General features: G+C 43.5%; 1 protein-coding gene across 2 annotated transcripts in view; it reads left to right on the forward strand.

Moving 5' to 3' along the window:
• The window catches only part of PEX1 (peroxisomal biogenesis factor 1), a 32,413-nt gene that overhangs the window by 9,739 nt on the left and 4,742 nt on the right, over positions 1-17,932 (forward strand). For both annotated transcript variants that reach the window (XM_072154308.1, XM_072154311.1), the window contains exons 5-21: positions 903-1,609; positions 2,732-2,851; positions 4,478-4,601; positions 5,041-5,144; positions 5,483-5,571; positions 5,847-5,979; positions 6,061-6,157; positions 7,977-8,147; positions 9,248-9,402; positions 10,432-10,621; positions 11,311-11,477; positions 11,973-12,107; positions 12,990-13,054; positions 13,452-13,594; positions 13,687-13,790; positions 14,355-14,531; positions 15,110-15,337. In XM_072154308.1, coding sequence (XP_072010409.1) covers positions 903-1,609; positions 2,732-2,851; positions 4,478-4,601; positions 5,041-5,144; positions 5,483-5,571; positions 5,847-5,979; positions 6,061-6,157; positions 7,977-8,147; positions 9,248-9,402; positions 10,432-10,621; positions 11,311-11,477; positions 11,973-12,107; positions 12,990-13,054; positions 13,452-13,594; positions 13,687-13,790; positions 14,355-14,531; positions 15,110-15,337 — 2,909 coding nt within the window. The remainder of the gene's footprint in view (positions 1-902; positions 1,610-2,731; positions 2,852-4,477; positions 4,602-5,040; positions 5,145-5,482; positions 5,572-5,846; positions 5,980-6,060; positions 6,158-7,976; positions 8,148-9,247; positions 9,403-10,431; positions 10,622-11,310; positions 11,478-11,972; positions 12,108-12,989; positions 13,055-13,451; positions 13,595-13,686; positions 13,791-14,354; positions 14,532-15,109; positions 15,338-17,932) is intronic.

Genomic DNA, 17,932 nt, shown 5'->3' on the forward strand with positions numbered 1-17,932 from the left:
GTATGTTTATTTGTCCTCGGTACACATCTCCACGGGATAGAAGATAAATGTCTGTTTACTGGGGTTTCAGCCAATAGGACCTTAAGCAATTAGAATAGGTCCCCATAATGCAGTATGGGGTGGCATGACCACCGCTTCAATAAGGACCACTGCTCCTTTTCCAGGGGACACTTGAGGACCTGTTTCTTCAGATCAAGAACTCACTGTGGCTTACACATCCCAGATATCTCTTACAAATCAATGGGGCACATTTACTTACCCGGTCCAGTCACGATCCCACGGTGCATTGTCCGACGAGGATTCGGGTCTGCCGGGATTCACTAAGGTCGTGCGTCTGATATCCAGCAGGTATCGCTGCTGCGTCGGTGCATGTAAGTGCGTGTCTTGTGACAGAAATCGTTTTTTAAATTCCCCGGTTTTTACGAATCCTTGGTTGTTCGACAGCCACGCCCCCCGTTTTCTGTCGCGTGAAAGCTGGCGCCGATGCGCCACAATCAGATCGCGTGTGCCAAAAGCCCGGGGCAATTCAGCGCAAAACGGAAATATTCGGGAAACCCGATGCAGCGTTCGGACCCTTAGTAAATGAGCCCCAATGGCTCCATTTGGCTTTGGTAATGCAGTGCAACCATATTGGATTCCCATTCCAATGAAGGGGTTTGTTCACATGGGTAAATTTGGTCAAAATGTAGTCTTTGTCTGGATTACCTATAACAAGGCGCATTCCCTGAGGTGATCCCACCAATGATATTGGGGGTTCGGTAGATGGACACTCGTAGATCACCTGGTCAGGCTTCAATGCAAAAAAGTTATTGCGGGCCATCATATTTCTATGAAATCGGCCCTAATGTTCTAAAAATATTGCAATGTCTCAACTTACAAAAAAACTCTCTTTTTATGTTTAGGAACACTAACACCGGCTACAAGTTATGGCCGACTGGAACCCCTGACAGAATTAATTGTTTCTCCAAAAAGTAGAACATCTGAGAAGGTGCCACCACATTTCCCCCCTATAAAAACTGCGGCGTTTGACTTTGGATCTAGTAGGACGACTCAAGGAACCACAAGCAGCAGCGATACCTCATCACTCAAAGACAAGAGTGAAACCTCCGAAATCCCTGTTCCGGAGGGGTCCAGTCTATGGGACTCATTAGGAAGCCTCTTTTCTTGGGTTCTGGGAAAAAATCCCTCACAGACTCATGGTGTCCACGATAAGGACGTCTTCAGGAGGACTTTGCTGAAAAGCGTTAGACTAGAAGCGGTTTTCCGAGTATGCCGCCATGTTCCTCCTATTATAGGCACCAGCCGAGCGTTCCTGGACCATAGTAATGATAACACCGTGCAGGTGTTTCTCTGGTACCCTGAACCCCCAGGTTTACTCCCAGACATAGTTGTATCCTATGGCACAATTGTAGAGATCCCTTCTCCAAGGAGACGGAAAAAGAATAGCAAGTCAAGCGCAGAACGATCAGAGGGGAAGAAGGAATCTGGTGGGGCGGCCACCGAGATGCCTCAAGCCGTGGTGAAGATCGTGTGGCATGGCTTTGAAGATATCAAAGACGTCATTGAGTATGACACCCGGAATGGGAATACACACATTGCAAAAGTTTGGGTCAGTGATTAGGTCATCAACAGTCAATCATTGTGTAGATGTGTTAAGTATTGGGCGTTGCATGAAGGGGTTTGGCCATGATATCAAGTTAGGACCTCTCCTGTTAGATTATAACTTGCTCATTGGTAGGGGGTCCAGCCATGGGGTCCTGTCTCTCCTATATAACTGTAGTGACATGCTCCCTGCCAAACCATTCATTCTCTGCAGTGAGAAAGATGCCCAAGTGCTGTACTTTAAGAAGATAAATGGAGCAAGGCTTGTGTGTGACCTGCGCTTTGTTCATACGGGGGAGACAATACCACGTTTGGGGGGTCTCAGTGGTCAAACTCTAACCAATCAGCAAGTTATTACCATAGATAACTTCATGGTAAATAATATAAAGTAATAAGGAGCACAAGCCATCTAATCCTGGCTATTTAATCACTTAGATGCCATGGTCACTAGTAGCCATGGCATTTAAGGGGTTTGAAACGATGCATCTGCAGAGTGCTACTGTGTTCTTAGTGCGCCTTATCTTATGAGATATACTCAGCTGCTAGCCACAAAATAGGGAATAAGTATCATGTCACTGGGGGATTGGGGGTACAAAAGTTGGATAAATGGTTAATGAAGCTTGCATGACTGATGCTCCATTCACTTCTATGGGGCTGCCGGGAAAGTGACGTATTGCAGCTCTTTTGGTCTCCTTTTCATTGTGGTCCCAACACTCTGACCCATAGATAGTCTGTCAATTCTCTTCTATCATGTTTGTAATGGAAAAACTCTTCAATCATTTACAGTTATCCACTGTCGATAACCCTAATAATCAGACATTAATCCCTGTCCAACCCATCAGATATTTATGGACAATCCTGGGGATAGGCTGTCAATAAAAATGAATAGAAGTCTAAGTATTACACAATCCCCATTATAAAGCAATAGGTTGTCTGTGTAGTTTACGACATATTTTCTAATTTACTCATAACTAATACAAGCAAGAAGAGCTGCAGTGTAAAGTAATGGGGCTGAGCTGGTGATGAGACCACAACCTCCATACAGGTGAACGATTCTATAGTATATACATTTTTATTTTGTTGTATATTATAAGCTTATATGTTTCTCCCAAATATTGTGTCCATACAGATACCGGAGAGGCTTAGAAAGCTCATGAACATTAATATCTCCTCCGCTGTCAGGATACAGTCGTTGGAGCCCCAACCTAAAATCCCTTCATCAATAATGCTGCAGCCGAGGCAGTGCCTGGTGAGTGACAGATGTATCGCATAGGAAATGCAGCGGCAGAGTGCACAAGATAAGTATAGGCTGGACAGAGCGGCCTATGTGATGTGGAGGGTGTAGATCCAATGTGGTACTGAACTGATTCGGTTTCGGGCGAATTCTGAGGATAATGTCCAATTGGTCTCCTAGATGTAACCTTTTAAGCCATGCACTGGGATCTGCAGGGAACCACCAGGTTACTACCTTTACAAGTGATTTTCATCGAGTGGTAGCTGTGTATAAGACAAAATCAGGCAATAGGGCACATTTACTAAGGGTCCGAAAACCGCATTTTCGTCGGGTTTCCCGACTTTTTACCGTTTTGCCCTGAATTGCCCCGGGTTTTTGGCGCACACGATCGGATTGAGGTGCATCGGCACCGGCTTGCATGCGACACAAATCGGGGGGGCGTGGACGTCGGACAACCCGACTGATTCGGACAAACCGCGGAATTTAAGAACCAAATTGTGTCGCAAGATCAGCACTCGCCTACACCGGGAAGAAGAAGGTGAACTCCGGCGGATCTCAGCGGGGAAGCGACAGATGCCGAAAATTGGACGCACGATCTTACTGAATTGCGGCAGCTCCGAATCCTCGTCGGACATTCTGCATCGGCGGCGTCAACGGGACGGGTAAGTAAATGTGCCCCCAATATGTCATAATAATATAATAATAATAATAGCAGAGGTCAGGACAGAAAGAACAGGTATAGAGTTGAGTAAACCTGCAGTAATAAAACACTGGAAAATGGACATATGTTTACGCAATTTTTTTAGGAGACTTTTGAACCTTATTGCTCAGGCACAGCAGGGAAGGTGCCTTAAAGGACATCTTCCATCAGTTTTGCCGATGGTAGACGTGTCCTAATAAAAAGTTCCTGAGTATCACATCTTTTATTATATTGCCTTGTTTGCAGTAATATAGAGTTATGAAAATTATGCTAATGAGGGTTACGTATTTTAATTTATTCACTTCCCCTTTTCCGCTAGCAGTCTCCCCCGGTCCTGCCACTCCACAGTGCATAGAGCAGCGGACCAGACAGGAGTAAATACATTAAAATACGAGGCGCTCTGGTGACTCAGGAACTTCTCATTAGGACACGTCCACCATCTGTAAATCTGATGGTAGATGTCCTTTAAATAACTGGGCATAAGGTGTTATTGATGGGATACTATGCATCTGAATGCAGTACACATTAGTACAAGAACCCTTTGGCCTTTTAGTCAGGTCCGAAATCATACTTGAAACATGAACAAGAACAACCCCTTTAAAGGTCATCTACCACCAGGATGAAGGATTGTAAACCAAATGCAATTTCATGCTGCTGTGTGCCCCCCTCTGGCAGGATCTGCTCTTCTTTTTAGTTTCTTATGCCTGGTTTTAAACATTATGCAAATGCGCCTGAGGGGCTCTGGGTTTGTAGTTGTAGCCCCTCAGGCTCATTTGCATCATTTTTAAGACTTTAAAAAAAAAAAAAAAAAGCCATAAGAAGCTAAAAGTAGAACGGATCCCACCAGAGGGTGCGCAGACAGCATGTAAGTGTGCTTGGTTTTCTATCCTTGATAGAGGTTGTAGACTTCCTTTAAATCCACATCTTGTCTCTTCTTTAAGGATGCGGCCATTACAGCAGAGGATGTAAAATCAGCATTCAGCTCCTGGCTGCAGGGGCACTCTTCATCCTCCTCACCTTGGATATCAGGGATAACAGATACTGCACTGCTCTCGCTTGGTGATGGTAAGTGATAAGAGAATATACAAGCAGTTCCCGGGTTACGTACAGGATAGGTTCTTTAGGTTTGTACTCAAGTCGAATTTGTATGCAAGTCAGAACAGGTTTATATTATAAGTATAGCGCCAGACCCAAATTTTGGCATTGGTTTTTAAAAATTTTGTGCTGTAGTGGGAACAAGGATTATCCATAAAGCTTCATTACAGACACCTTACAGCTGATCATTGCAGTCTGGGACTATAGTAACATCCAGAGACTTCACCAGAGGTCACAGGGGACAGAGAGATCCGTCTGTAAGTCGGGTGTCCTTAAGTCGGGGACCACCTGTATAACATTTACAGACATACATTCATAAAGATTGATATGTTAACCTCCTATACATTACTAAAGCCACTAGGCCATACTAATCCGGTTTTCTTTTACTTTTTTATGTTTTGTGACCCAGAAATTGCAGAATTCTCAATAAGCCTGGATCATTCGTCAGAACTGAAAAACCAGGATGAGATATTCATGTTGTGCCAAGACTTCATACAGAAGACTAAAATTCATGTAAATATCAAGTAAGATCAGTTTATTAGAGCAAAGCTGAATTGCAGGGAGTGTGACAAATTGCATCGGCCATACAAGGGTCATACAGCGGCCACTTATAAGAACATTTACCAGGGTAAAATAATAGGGTCACCCATATTGTACTTACCCTGGTAAAGGTGCCCTGTAGGCCACAGGAGCTGCGGTTCAGGTGCGACCTTGCTGGAGTCAACAACGATCTCTGTATTAATTGTTTATGGCTCAGCTTGATCTCTTATTAGATCTACTGGAATACACTGTAATATATGAAATTATTCCCATATTCTGCATGGATAATGTGTCTCTTTTATCCCATACAGGTCAATTTAGAATTTGCTCCACCAGAAAAACCTTCTACCCTCCAGCAACCTGATCAAAACCTTTCCTACCTGCAGATGAACAGATTGGGGTATTATACACATGATACATATTTATTTTTGGGTGTACCAAAGCAATAGATAAGTTATATAATTGTTCCTACCTTCTGCTGGCACTAGATGGAGCTCTTTACTTGCAGATTTATTTAGCTAGTACATACTGTATACAGTTTAGCTCCACCTAGTGGTGGCTTCAGGTAGGAAGAATGTATTATTTTTTTTTCTCCACGGCTTTTCTTAAATTGAGACATTCCTGCAACTATGTGGGACCCCTTAGAATCTACAATTATCTTCTTTTACATTACAGAGGTGTTGATGACTTACTGACAACCTGCTACCAGCATATTGTACACTGTCTAATGGGCCGGCCCTTGTCCAGGCAGTTTGTTTCTACAGCATCTGGACTCCGCAGTGGTGCCATCCTCCTTTCTGGACCAAAGGTATCGGTGTTTTGATTGATGATTTGTTCTGGGCTTGTATTAAAGTAAAATTTTGTATTACTGTCTGACCGTCATTTACAGGGTTCTGGGAAATCCACTATAGCGAAGGCGTTATGTAGGGAGGCGTTCGACTGCCTGGAAGCTTATGTGGAAGAAATCGACTGTAAATTATTAAAAGGTATTTTATGATGCTTTATGTTTCTTATGTACTTTGCATCATTTTTTTTAATGAGAAAGGGGTATAAATTGTGTTAAGTTCTATAAGTTGTGGTATAAGTTGTGAAGTGTGATCAGTATCCCCTAGTGGCCATTTATACCATTTAGGAGTGAAGCATCAGGTATATTGATATACAATATGCATTATTCATCCTTCCACTGACATCTACTGTTTAAGGAGAGTAGACAGATGCATTACATAGATACTTAGCTGGTCCCACAAAACCAAGGTGGGTTTGGCTGACTTTTTACTGATGTATATGAAATCTATCTTCAGTTCTATAGAACCTAGAAACATGCTGCTGGCGTCATATTAAAGAGAAGAATCTCATCTTTCAGATTGCATCAGGCTTCTTTATCATGTGTCTAGAATTAGAGATACAGACTGGTAAAGATTTTTATCTGCAGCTTCCAACTATGTCTTTATCTTCCTTTATCTCTGGTACAGAGAACTACAAGTATGATATGAGCTGAAAGAGTGCTAGAGATAGCGGAACGATGTAATTTCCCGCTAGACAGTAAACGGTAGACAGTTAATAGAGTGGCAAGATGTATTCTCAACTTGCCACTTGATTCAGTTTTGAAAACGGGATATTAAAGTTCCTAGCGGTCGGGAACCGCTCTAGTTAGATTGTTATACAGAGAATAGTGGATAACAATACAACTTGGCACAACCCCTTTAAATGAGATTACATTGAAGAGAGCTGCGATACCAGGAACAGCCACTAACAAATGATTGGCACTAGTAAACAGCTGATGCATGTGGGGGGCATTTAAAGAGAACATGTTATCAGGTGTTACCCCACTAAACTATTAGTCCCCTCAGGTAGGGTATGAAATAAAATATCAAAGGCAAGGCAGGAAAGTCACCAAAGTTAGGAAAATATGACTCTTCTCACTTCATTTTCACAAGATATGAGTCAAGTTTAGTGATTGCCTGATTAGTGTCATGTCAGAAGCCTCTTTTTCTGTTCTATAGCACCTAGAAACATGCTTTGTGTCATATTTAAGATAAGGAGTTCATCTTTAAGACCACACCAGGCTTATGGCTGTGTAAGTTACAGAACCAAGGATACAGGCGGCTGAATACATAGTTAAAGATTCTGCAGATAAACATCCAGTTCTCGTCTATTTTTAAACGGCCCATTTGTCCAGTTCTGTAACTCACAGAACCATAAGCCTGAAGGGACCTGAAAGATGAAATTCTTATGTTTAATATCACATGAGCAACATGTTTGTAGGTGCTAGTTTGGTGGGGTAGAACCTGGGGACAGTAAGAATTCACTAAACTGATATAACCTAATATTGTAGCCCCATGAAAAGCCCTGTAAACACAATTGGGCAGATTTACTTATCCGGTCCCGTCGTGATCCCCATGGTGCGTTGTCCGACGAGGATTCGGGTCCAGCGCGATTCACTAACATCGTGCGTCCGAGTTCCCGCAGGTGCTGCTGCTGTGCTGAGGTCCGCCGGAGTTCACCTGCTTCTTCCCGGTGCATGTGAGTGCTGATCTTGCGACACAAATACTTTTTTTGTCTGAATCCGTCGGGTTATCCGATGGCCACGCCCCCCGATTTCTGTCGCTTGCAAGCCGGCACCGATTCTCTAAAATCCGATCTCGTGCTCCAAAATCCCTGGGCAATTCAGCACAAAACGGAAATATATACCAAATCTGTCGAAAGTGCGGCGTTCGGACCCTTAGTAAATGAGCCCCAATGAAAAATTTCTGTCACTGGTTGAATGTAGCTCATGGTAACTTTCTAACTTTGGTGACGTTTCAGGAAAGACTCTAGAAAGCTTATGCCAGACTCTGGAGGAAGGATTTGCTGAGTCGGCGTGGAGGCAGCCTGCGGTTCTGTTATTGGACGACCTGGACCAGATTGCTGGGGTACCAATGACACCAGAACAAGAGCATAGCCCCGAGGCCATGCACAGCAAGCAGGTATCACATGGTAAGTCCTACTGTCCATCCTGAGCTGAAATCCAACCATAGATACATCTGCAGGTTGGGAAGGTCATACAGATCAAATGATTCTAATAATAAATTCTATAGCTCCATCAGATTCTGTAGTTCTTTACATATAATAAGGAACAAATACGAATAAAATAACATAACGAGCAATAACAAGGTGGGGGGGGGGGGCACAGGAGCTATAAGAGTTGGACAGGGGTCCAGCCATTTTTCAGCGGTTACAATAATTTCATTCATTCATTCATTAATAACGGTTACTGAATCCGTCACCAGCAGCTATCAATATTCACAGAATCCACATCTGTAACCTGTTTAATGGTATCAAGTGGTGAGTGATTACATAGATGGGAAGAAAAATCAGCAGAGGTTTAGAGACAAGAAAGTGAAAGTTACATGCAGTTAGGGAGTTTGATAGTCCTGCCTCAAAAGATGTTTTATTAGGGCACATTTGAAACCTTGTTGGGTTGGGTATTACTAATAGTCTGGGGTAGTGCATTCCAGAGAATAGGAGCAGCTTGGGAGAAGTCCTGGAGACTTTTATGGGAGGTTTGTAAATAGTTTTAGATCACTGGATAATGGAAGAGCACAGGCTGGGTGATAGACTGAGATGAGGGCAGAGAGGTAAGGAGGTGCAGCACTGTGCAGAGCTGTGTGGATGAGGGTGATTAATTTGAAGTGAGTACAGGAGGTAATTGGCAGACAGTGCAGGGAATGACACATGGTGGAGGCATCCATGTAGCATCTGGATTGATAGGCCGTTCTGGCAAAATTGTAGAGGAGACAGATTAGTAAGTGGAAGACCGGTTAGTAGGGAGTTACAGTAGTAACCAGATGACAGTGAATCAGAACGACAATTAGTGTTATCTTACACAGCTAAACTAATAACGTCTCATTTCAGTGCTCCAGCAATATACTATAGACTGTTGGAGCATATCCACCATTTGTGAACATACATGTATAATTATGTATCAATGACTCTATACACTCCGATCTCCTGCCATCAGGTTTCACAGGCAGTCGATGCTAACTTGATATGTGTGGTATTGGCTGTCAATTTCATTGATGGTTTGTGTATTACAGTACTGAAAGATCTTATGAAGGAAATAATTCGCATGGAGACGCAGATTGCGGTCATCGCCACAAGCCGATCTGAACATTCCCTGAATCCCATCCTTATTTCTTCGGAAGGAGTTCACCTTTTCCAGTGCCTTAAACCCATAGCGCCACCATCACAGGTATAGTATAGTTGTCTATACATCATTGCATCGATTTAAAGGCATTCCCTCAGTAATTCTATCCTAGTCCTCACCCTGGCATGACTAAGGCTACATTCACACGGCCGTGTGCTCGCCTAGACTAGATCCTGGGCAAGCACAAGGTTGGGTGGAGAAGGGAGGAGGAGTGAACGCTCCTCACCCCTCCCTTCTCCGTTGGAAGACGAGCGGCCACTAGTGATGGTAATTCCAGGTCTTCTTAGTGAGCTGGATCATTAGGCTCCGCTCACTAGGAAGAGCCGGCTCTTTTTGCTATTGAATGGCTCCCTATTAAATATATAATAGGGAGCCGCAGGCCAATCAGTCCCCCCACACCACTCCACTTTTAACCCGATTTTAAGCAGCTCCTAGTGCTTGAACAAACGGCGAGTTATAGTGATAGCGTTACCGGAAACCTCCGCTATATAACACTGCAGCAGGGTACAATGTAATCATCTGACCGCTTGCAAAGGGGTCCGATGTATTCATGAGGGGCTGCCTCTTCCCCGGACCGCCCCGCTCGCTCCATAGGGTGGCGGTGACTGTCGCGCGTCATGCGGCAGTCACTGCCCCAACCCCGCCCCCTCATGAATATGTCAGACAGCTTTGCGAGCTGTCTGACAATTACATTGTACCCTGCCGCAGTGTTTGATAGCGTTACCGGAGCTTCCAGTGCCGAAATTTTGGGTGACAGGTCCTCTTTAAAAAAGAGGCGGTAGCTGCAGTATACAGTCTGTATTAATATTATGCAGAATGTAATTTATTATAGATTGGCCCAGATATATTATTGTGTCTGCGCCAGTTTTTTTTTTCTTTCTAAGTTTGCATGAAAAGTTTGTCCGACACTTTAGAATAGTGTGCACCTAAAGGGGCGTAGTAGTGCTTAGTCGGAAACATTTATGTTTAGAATCCGTCAGAATTGTGTGCACATCCTGAAAAAGGACCAGATTAATTAAGAGCGTGCAACACTATTAAATAACGGGGAGCTAAGTGCACATTTTATTATTACAGAAAGAAAGATCAGAACTTTTACGCTGCATCGTCGAAAACCGCCTTTCATGTGATATCACTCGCTTCAAAGACTTGGACCTTCATATCCTGGCAAAGGAGACAGAAGGTTTTGTAGCCAAAGACTTTGTCATGCTCGTGGAGCGAGCCATAGAATCCAGTGTGGCTACAAGGAAGATCTACACTAAACAAGGTAATTGGGGGGCAGATGAAGCAGATATTGGGGCACATTTACTTACGTGTCCGGAGGAGTTCACCGATGGTAATGCCCTGTGCCACGATTCACTAAGATCGTCCGCCGATATTCTGCATGTGTCGCTTCCCCGCTCCGGTCCGACAGAGTTCACCTTTTTCTTCCTGGTGTATGTAAGTGCATTGTCTTGCGACACAATTTAAAAGTTAAAAAGTCGGATCCTACGCCGCCCCGCCCCCCTATTTCGCATGAAAGCAGCGTAGCTGCGCCAAAATCCAATCGCTTGCGACGGAATCTCCTATTAACCACCTGTCACAGTGGCGCAAATCCTGAAAACAACGGAAAATCCAACAAAAGTGCGGCCACGGACCCTTAGTAAATGAGCCCCATAATCTCTCCATACTGGAAGTTCAAACTAACTTTTTAATAATGTGAGTTTGGGAGCTGATTCTCCACCGCTACTTCCTGTGTGCAGTGTAAGGGAGACATCATAGCAGCGAGTCTCCAGAGACCGGCTCTGAGACAACTGAGAATTAGAGATAGAGCATAGAGAGGGGAAAACTGCAAAAAAATTTGTTATATAATGCCCTGAAATAGTGTCTGGAAAGTAACTCGAAACTATAACAATATTAACATGGTATATTTGGTACATTGTTCTCATCATCTTTTTTTTTTTTTGGATGTTTTAGATTTAGTTTTGACAACAACAGATTTCCAAAAAGCTCTTAAAGGTTTCACCCCCATGTCCCTGAAGAACGCCAATTTACACAAGCCAAAGGATCAAGGCTGGAATATGGTGGGAGGATTACACGACGTACGGCAGGTTCTGAAGGACACCATTGAGTTACCGGCCAAGGTCAGTCACTGTAATGTTACATTACATATTACTCTTATCTATCGTCATAAGTAGTGGATTACAATACAGGCGGCTTGGGCGGCCGCCTGGGGTCCAAGGCTTCTAGGTGGCCCATTACCACCTGAACCAATTACCAAGTTTAATTCTGCCCTGTGGAAGGTAAGGACCTCCATTTATTAAATATGCATGCTTTTAACACATATTTAAATAAGGGTCCTTCCAGGACCTTTATAGGTCCTCCGAAGGTCCAAAACTGCTGAACTAAAAGTGGACAGAAGGGACACCCCTACTTTCCCAAGTAGCTTTATTCTAGTACCATATGAAGGAAGTAAATGCTATCAAAATATTAGACTTGTAATGACCCACAATTTTGATACAGCCTAGGGCCCGTGGCCATCGTACTCCATCCCCGATCATCATGGGTTGTGGGATATGCTTTTTATTTATACTAATAATGCAAAAATATGATTTATTGTTTTTTTTTCTATTTTATAGTATCCGGAGTTATTTGGAAGCCTTCCAATCCGGCACCGATCCGGAGTATTGTTATATGGGGCACCTGGCACTGGCAAGACTTTGTTGGCTGGTATTATAGCTCATGAAAGCGGGATGAACTTCATCAGTATTAAGGTACTAACCTTGTTTTCTGGAATATACAATGACGTCCATGAGTTTATTGTTTACTTAGTCATTTGGTTTTAGAGGAGTTATCCAGGGAATATGAAAAGGGAATATAAAAAATTATTAATTTATCTAGCCTGAGGGACCAGGAAGCAGTGCCTTTACAGTGCATTACAAGCATGGTCCAATGCTAGATTTATGCTTCTGTACTGAAGACATCCAGCCCCCTCAGTCACAGTAGCTACCAAATTTTTAGCAACTGAACACATCCTCCTGTGAAGGTGTTTACAGCAGCATGAATCCAGCCCCGGTCGCATGATATAATGGCACACTGACACTGACCATGAGTCGGAGGGTATTGGTAATGCAGTGTAAAGGCTTTCTGGTCCCTCAGACCAAATTAATTTTTTCAACCCAGGAGCAACTAAGAAGGCTCATTAAAACATCACTCAGTAGACACTGCCAAGTTTTTATATTCCCTTTAACCCCTGCCCTGGACATGTGCCTTAGTTTTAGAGTCCATGCACCTGATCTGCAACCAAATCTTTCTGAAAATCTGCATTTAGTACTTGTGGACAGACGCAGAAAAAATCCTCACCGCAGATCCACAGCAGAAAATTCATATTCAAAGGATATGAAATGTTGCTGCTCGCATCAATCTATGTGCGGATTGGAAGGGGGTACTAACTGGTATACACATACCTCCTCCCTGAGCCCCAGAATCCACAACCTTGGTTAAAGTTTATCAGTACAAATAAAATATGGGTAAACCTATAAGGGCATTGTACTTACACTTAAAGGGGTTGTCTCAAGTTTACAGTTTTTAATACATTTGATGCAAGAAGATTTCTTATATGATATAAAAATTGTAATGCCATCTGTGTCCTCTAGGGTCCTGAGCTGCTCAGCAAATATATTGGAGCCAGTGAGCAGGCGGTGCGGGATGTCTTTACGAGGTAATGTGTTACACGTAACGGAATGGGGAAGCCTATTTAAAGTTTACTTCTAGTCCTAAGGAACTTCTGACTTGTCATAGTAGTTGTTTGACCTGACCTCCAGTAGACTTGCCAATCATCTGCTGCAAACCTGAGTAGTGCCCATGCAACACTATAGTAGCTTCACTCCTACTCACTTCAATGCTAACTTCATGGCAGTACCCATGTCCGGCCACCAAGGATTGCGTGGAGCTGTCTGCTTCTCACTCCATATACTGTGACTAGATCTGTGGGAGCTCAACTATGGGAGTGTCAAGTATTAGACGTCCACCGATCTAATGTTCATGACCTAAGGACCAAACACAAGTCACTACTCAATGTCTGGACTCCATTTCTGTTCTATGATCTATGTTTACAGAGCTCAGGCTGCCAAACCCTGCATCTTGTTCTTCGACGAGTTCGATTCCATTGCTCCACGAAGAGGACACGACAACACAGGAGTCACCGACAGGGTGGTCAACCAGATGCTCACACAGCTGGACGGGGTGGAGGGTCTACAAGGTAAAGTCGCTATCATAATAGTTCTGTACATGGACTGATTACAGCTTTATAAACTTTATAAGAATAACTTCTGTCTCCGATTATTGTATTAGGGGTTTATGTTCTGGCAGCCACTAGTCGTCCAGATTTGATTGATCCTGCCCTACTCCGACCTGGACGCTTGGATGAATGTTTGTATTGTCCACCTCCAGACCAGGTCAGCCAACTATGACTGCTCATATCCGCTGTGTTCAAACATCAAACTGACAGTGAAGGGGTTAATCCTCCCTTCTCAAAGCTGTTTAACCAAACACTGGGAGATTAGATGTGAGGTCATGCAGCCTGCATAGACACACACTGTACGGGCTGGAATACGCACCTCTACGGGAGGGAGAAGCTTGATTATTTTTTTTACAAACCAGCAGAATTTGTTAATTAACCACTTAACTCCGAAGCCACTTTTCATCTTCCTGAAAGATGTACGTACCAAAAGCAAGGTCCTCTCGTAGACAAAAAGATAGTATTGCATTTTTTTTCGGTCACTTTGCCTTTCTGAGAGTGGAGGCAGTAAAAACTACAGCTTGTCCCGCAAAACGCAAGCCCTTAAACAGCTCAATTGACAGAAGAATAAAAAAAAAAAAAAAAAGAAAAGACAAAGCAATTATTTTTTTAAGTATTTTATACAAAATTGTAATAGATGTGCCATCTTTATATTGACCTGCAGAGTAAGATTAATATTACAGTGAAAGTACAATAACCGGAGAAAACCTTTTTTATACAGACGTCTCGATATGAAATCCTTAAAGGTCTCAGCCGCTCCATGACCTTGGACCGTGATGTGGATTTTCAGTACATCGCCAGTCGGACAGAGAACTTCACCGGAGCGGATCTGAAGGCCTTGTTGTACAATGCTCAGCTAGAGGCCATCCATTCCAGCCTAGCACCTAGTGCACCCCAGGTGTGGTCATTACCAGAGTCGTCCATACATTTTACATACCTTTTGGCCTAGTTGATGGTTTGTTTGACTGACAGTCCCATACACCTTCACAATTGGCTTACTGCATGCCTCCTAAATTAGGAAAAGGAAGTAATCCATCACCGGATACCTCTGAATCAGGCATATTAATATCTTGATTCCTATCTCCTACTACATATTGTTGGCCGATCCTGCTTCTATGGTCATATTGGACATTAATCTAATCTAATGTACATGGCCAATTTAAGCCCCACCTTAGATCAGTGTTATGAAAACAACCCCCGTCCACATTGAAGAGATCTCGCACCCAGGGATAGACCATCCATGAGGCGAGGCGAGCCTCTTGCCTCAGGCAGCAATCCTGGAATATAAATCCATATTTTCACAGTCCTGCTGCTACTAATAACATACACAATGCCCTGATTGCACATCTCTCCAGGGACAATATATATCAATGGCTGCAGTTTTTATGATTCAAACTGCTGACTGATTCCCTTTTAAGCTCTTCTACATGACATACTGTTCTTGCAAGTCAAACTATAGAATATTGCTTCTTTTAGGACAATGGGTCTGGATCTGACAGTGACGCCAGTTTATCCTCAATGATTTTCCTGAACCACAGCAGCGTATCGGATGAATCCTCGGGGGAGCCGGACAGCGCTCTGGAACAGTCTTTCACCTCTCTGGATATGGTCAAAATTCCTCCGGGCGATTCCAAGTCCAATATATGGCGTCTTTATTTTGGAAGCTCCAATGACTCTGACTTGGGGAATGGCAGCTCAGATCAGGTACTTGGTTCAGGCATCAGATTTCAGTGGATTTCAGTGGGTTTGTGGTCTTATAGGGATTTTGAACTCTGCTTTTCATAATGAAACAGAAATGGAAACAGAGACTTCCCCCTATTCATGGTTCTTGGTTTGAATAGAGCCAAAGGGTCTCCTCCCGGACCACCCACTGCCAAAGACGTCAGCGGGTACAAGTCCGGAGTCTGCGGCCACGTCTCGTGGGAGCAGGACCAGGTGTCCGGTTATCAGAGACACCCGGAGACCATAGGGAGAAGAAACATTCAGTTATTACCGCTACTCCCTTCTCCGATTCTCACAGCTGGGTCTGTAGGGGTTAATCAGAGCTGCGGGGTCAAATCAGACTTATCCACATATTTCCAGCTCTTATCCAACATCTGCCCCCACCTGGGGTAGTTTCCCCCTGTAACTGGCGCTGTTACAGATGCAGGTGAAAAATAGAAGTAAAAAATTTAAAAAAATTGTTAAAAATTAAAAAAAAAGGGGAAATTTCCCCCAGGGGTCATTTATGAGCGGGTGGGAGACATATGTGTGTGTTTTAACCTTATATATATATGTTCCCCAATAAAATTCCCACTACGCTATAAAAAACATCGCCCTAGTTGCCCCATTTGCCCAAAAAACTACACATATATATCACAACGACCGCCACACACTAGGGAATTTTGAGTTGACTTGAAAACTGAAAAATATATACTATACATTCCGGAAAAAAAAATTTTTTCCAGTTTTTGGAACTTTAACATCTAAAAAAACTAAAAATGAAAAAAAAGGTCCTTTAACTTTTTTTTTAAATTTTTAACTGTCACTTTGTGTCACGAGAATAAAGGCAGGAACACATTTTATGCGATTACAAAACCAATAAGTATGAAATTTTTTTTAGAAATGCTCCGGTCAATAAAGCCGTGTAAGGCCTGGTCAGAAAGGGGTTAAATGGAGCAGCAGCCCCTATGTGCAGCCATATCTCCAGTTACGGTGGTAACACCTGTCACTGTGGACTATGGGGGTCCTAGCATTGGGGACCCCAGCAATTAAAGTCAATGGGGCAGATTTACTTACCCGGTCCATTCGCGATCCAGCGGTTCCTCCGACGTCCACCAGGTGGCGCTGCTGCGCTGAAGTTCCCTGGAACGCACTGGAATACACCGAGCCGGGCTGAGTTAAGGTAGGTGCAAGCTCCGCAACACATTTTTTTTTTAAAATGCGCCGGTTTTTCGGAATCCGTCGGGTTTTCGTTCGGCCACGCCCCCGATTTCCGTCGCGTGCATGCCAGCGCCGATGCGCCACAATCCGATCGCGTGCGCCAAAATCCCGGGGCAATTCAGGGGAAATCGGCGCAAATCGGAAATATTCGGGTAACACGTCGGGAAAACGCGAATCGGGCCCTTAGTAAATGACCCCCAATGTCGTGCACTTTATGAGGTTTTCCAAAATACCATTGCTGTTCCCTAAAAATATTTAAACCGAGAGAAAATGATGTTTTTATTTTTATGCAAATTAGCTTCTCAACGCACCAGGGGCGGGGCCGTGACTACTAGTGTAGCCGCATTCTTCTCTTTATGCTGCCCAGTATAGCCTCGTACAAACTGATCAACACCCCCTATAGAAAAAATACAATAAGTGCACTAGCAGTCAAAGCTCCGCCCCCAGTGCACCAAACAGCTCCTCTGCATAAAGATAAAAACTGGATTTTTTTTTTTTAAATGTCAGATTTCTGTGAAATAGGAAAGTTCTGAAAAGCTTATAAAAAAAACCTACATAACACTGTTTCTACTTTTGGGGTGAATGGAGAGCAGGTAACTGTGGTGAATATGTGATTATTGTTTCTATATATTGTGTTTTTTTGGTATTTACTGCTGTCCATATACATAATATTAACCACTAACTTACCAAATCATTACTCTGCACTAAAGTTAACCAAAGTTAGAGCAGTTCCTTACAGCAACCAATCAGATTCCAGCTGTACCACTTTTCCTCTGTAGCACGGTAGTTTCTTCCCACTAATAATCGTGTATCCACAACACGTAATTCGCCGTATCCCCGCTCTGTGCTGATCTTTATTCCGTAGAATATGGGATAATAATCAGGGCAGATAAGCAACTGCAATACACAGCTACTCCCCTCTACCTATTGAATATACTTGCATGCACTTTCATCCATGAAAACATAATTTCTAAAGCGAACCTGTCAGCAGGAATGTCATTTTTTAGCTGGTGACAGGTCCTATGCTTTGCTGATTTCAAAAATGCCTTTGTTAGCATCCTGATTCATTTCAGTAGTTTATATAAGTTTATTTCACATTACCTGACTCCTTGCCAGCAGCATGTGTTCAGTCCCCGGGGAAGGACAGCTGCAGCCTGTGTGAGTCTCTTCCACACTCATCCAGCTCCCTCCCCACTTCCTGTCATGTGCATTGAGGAGGCAGGGGAGAGAGGGGGATGGACATGGAGTAGAGAAATAATGCATGAGGAGATACAGGCCCACACAGGCTGCACCTCTCCCCCGGGACTCACCACACGCTTCTGACAGGGAGCCAGGTAATGTGAAATAAGGTTTTGTAATGTACTGAAATGATTCAGA

The sequence above is a fragment of the Engystomops pustulosus genome, chromosome 5 (genome assembly GCF_040894005.1).
Source record: "Engystomops pustulosus chromosome 5, aEngPut4.maternal, whole genome shotgun sequence".
NCBI lineage: Eukaryota > Metazoa > Chordata > Amphibia > Anura > Leptodactylidae > Engystomops > Engystomops pustulosus.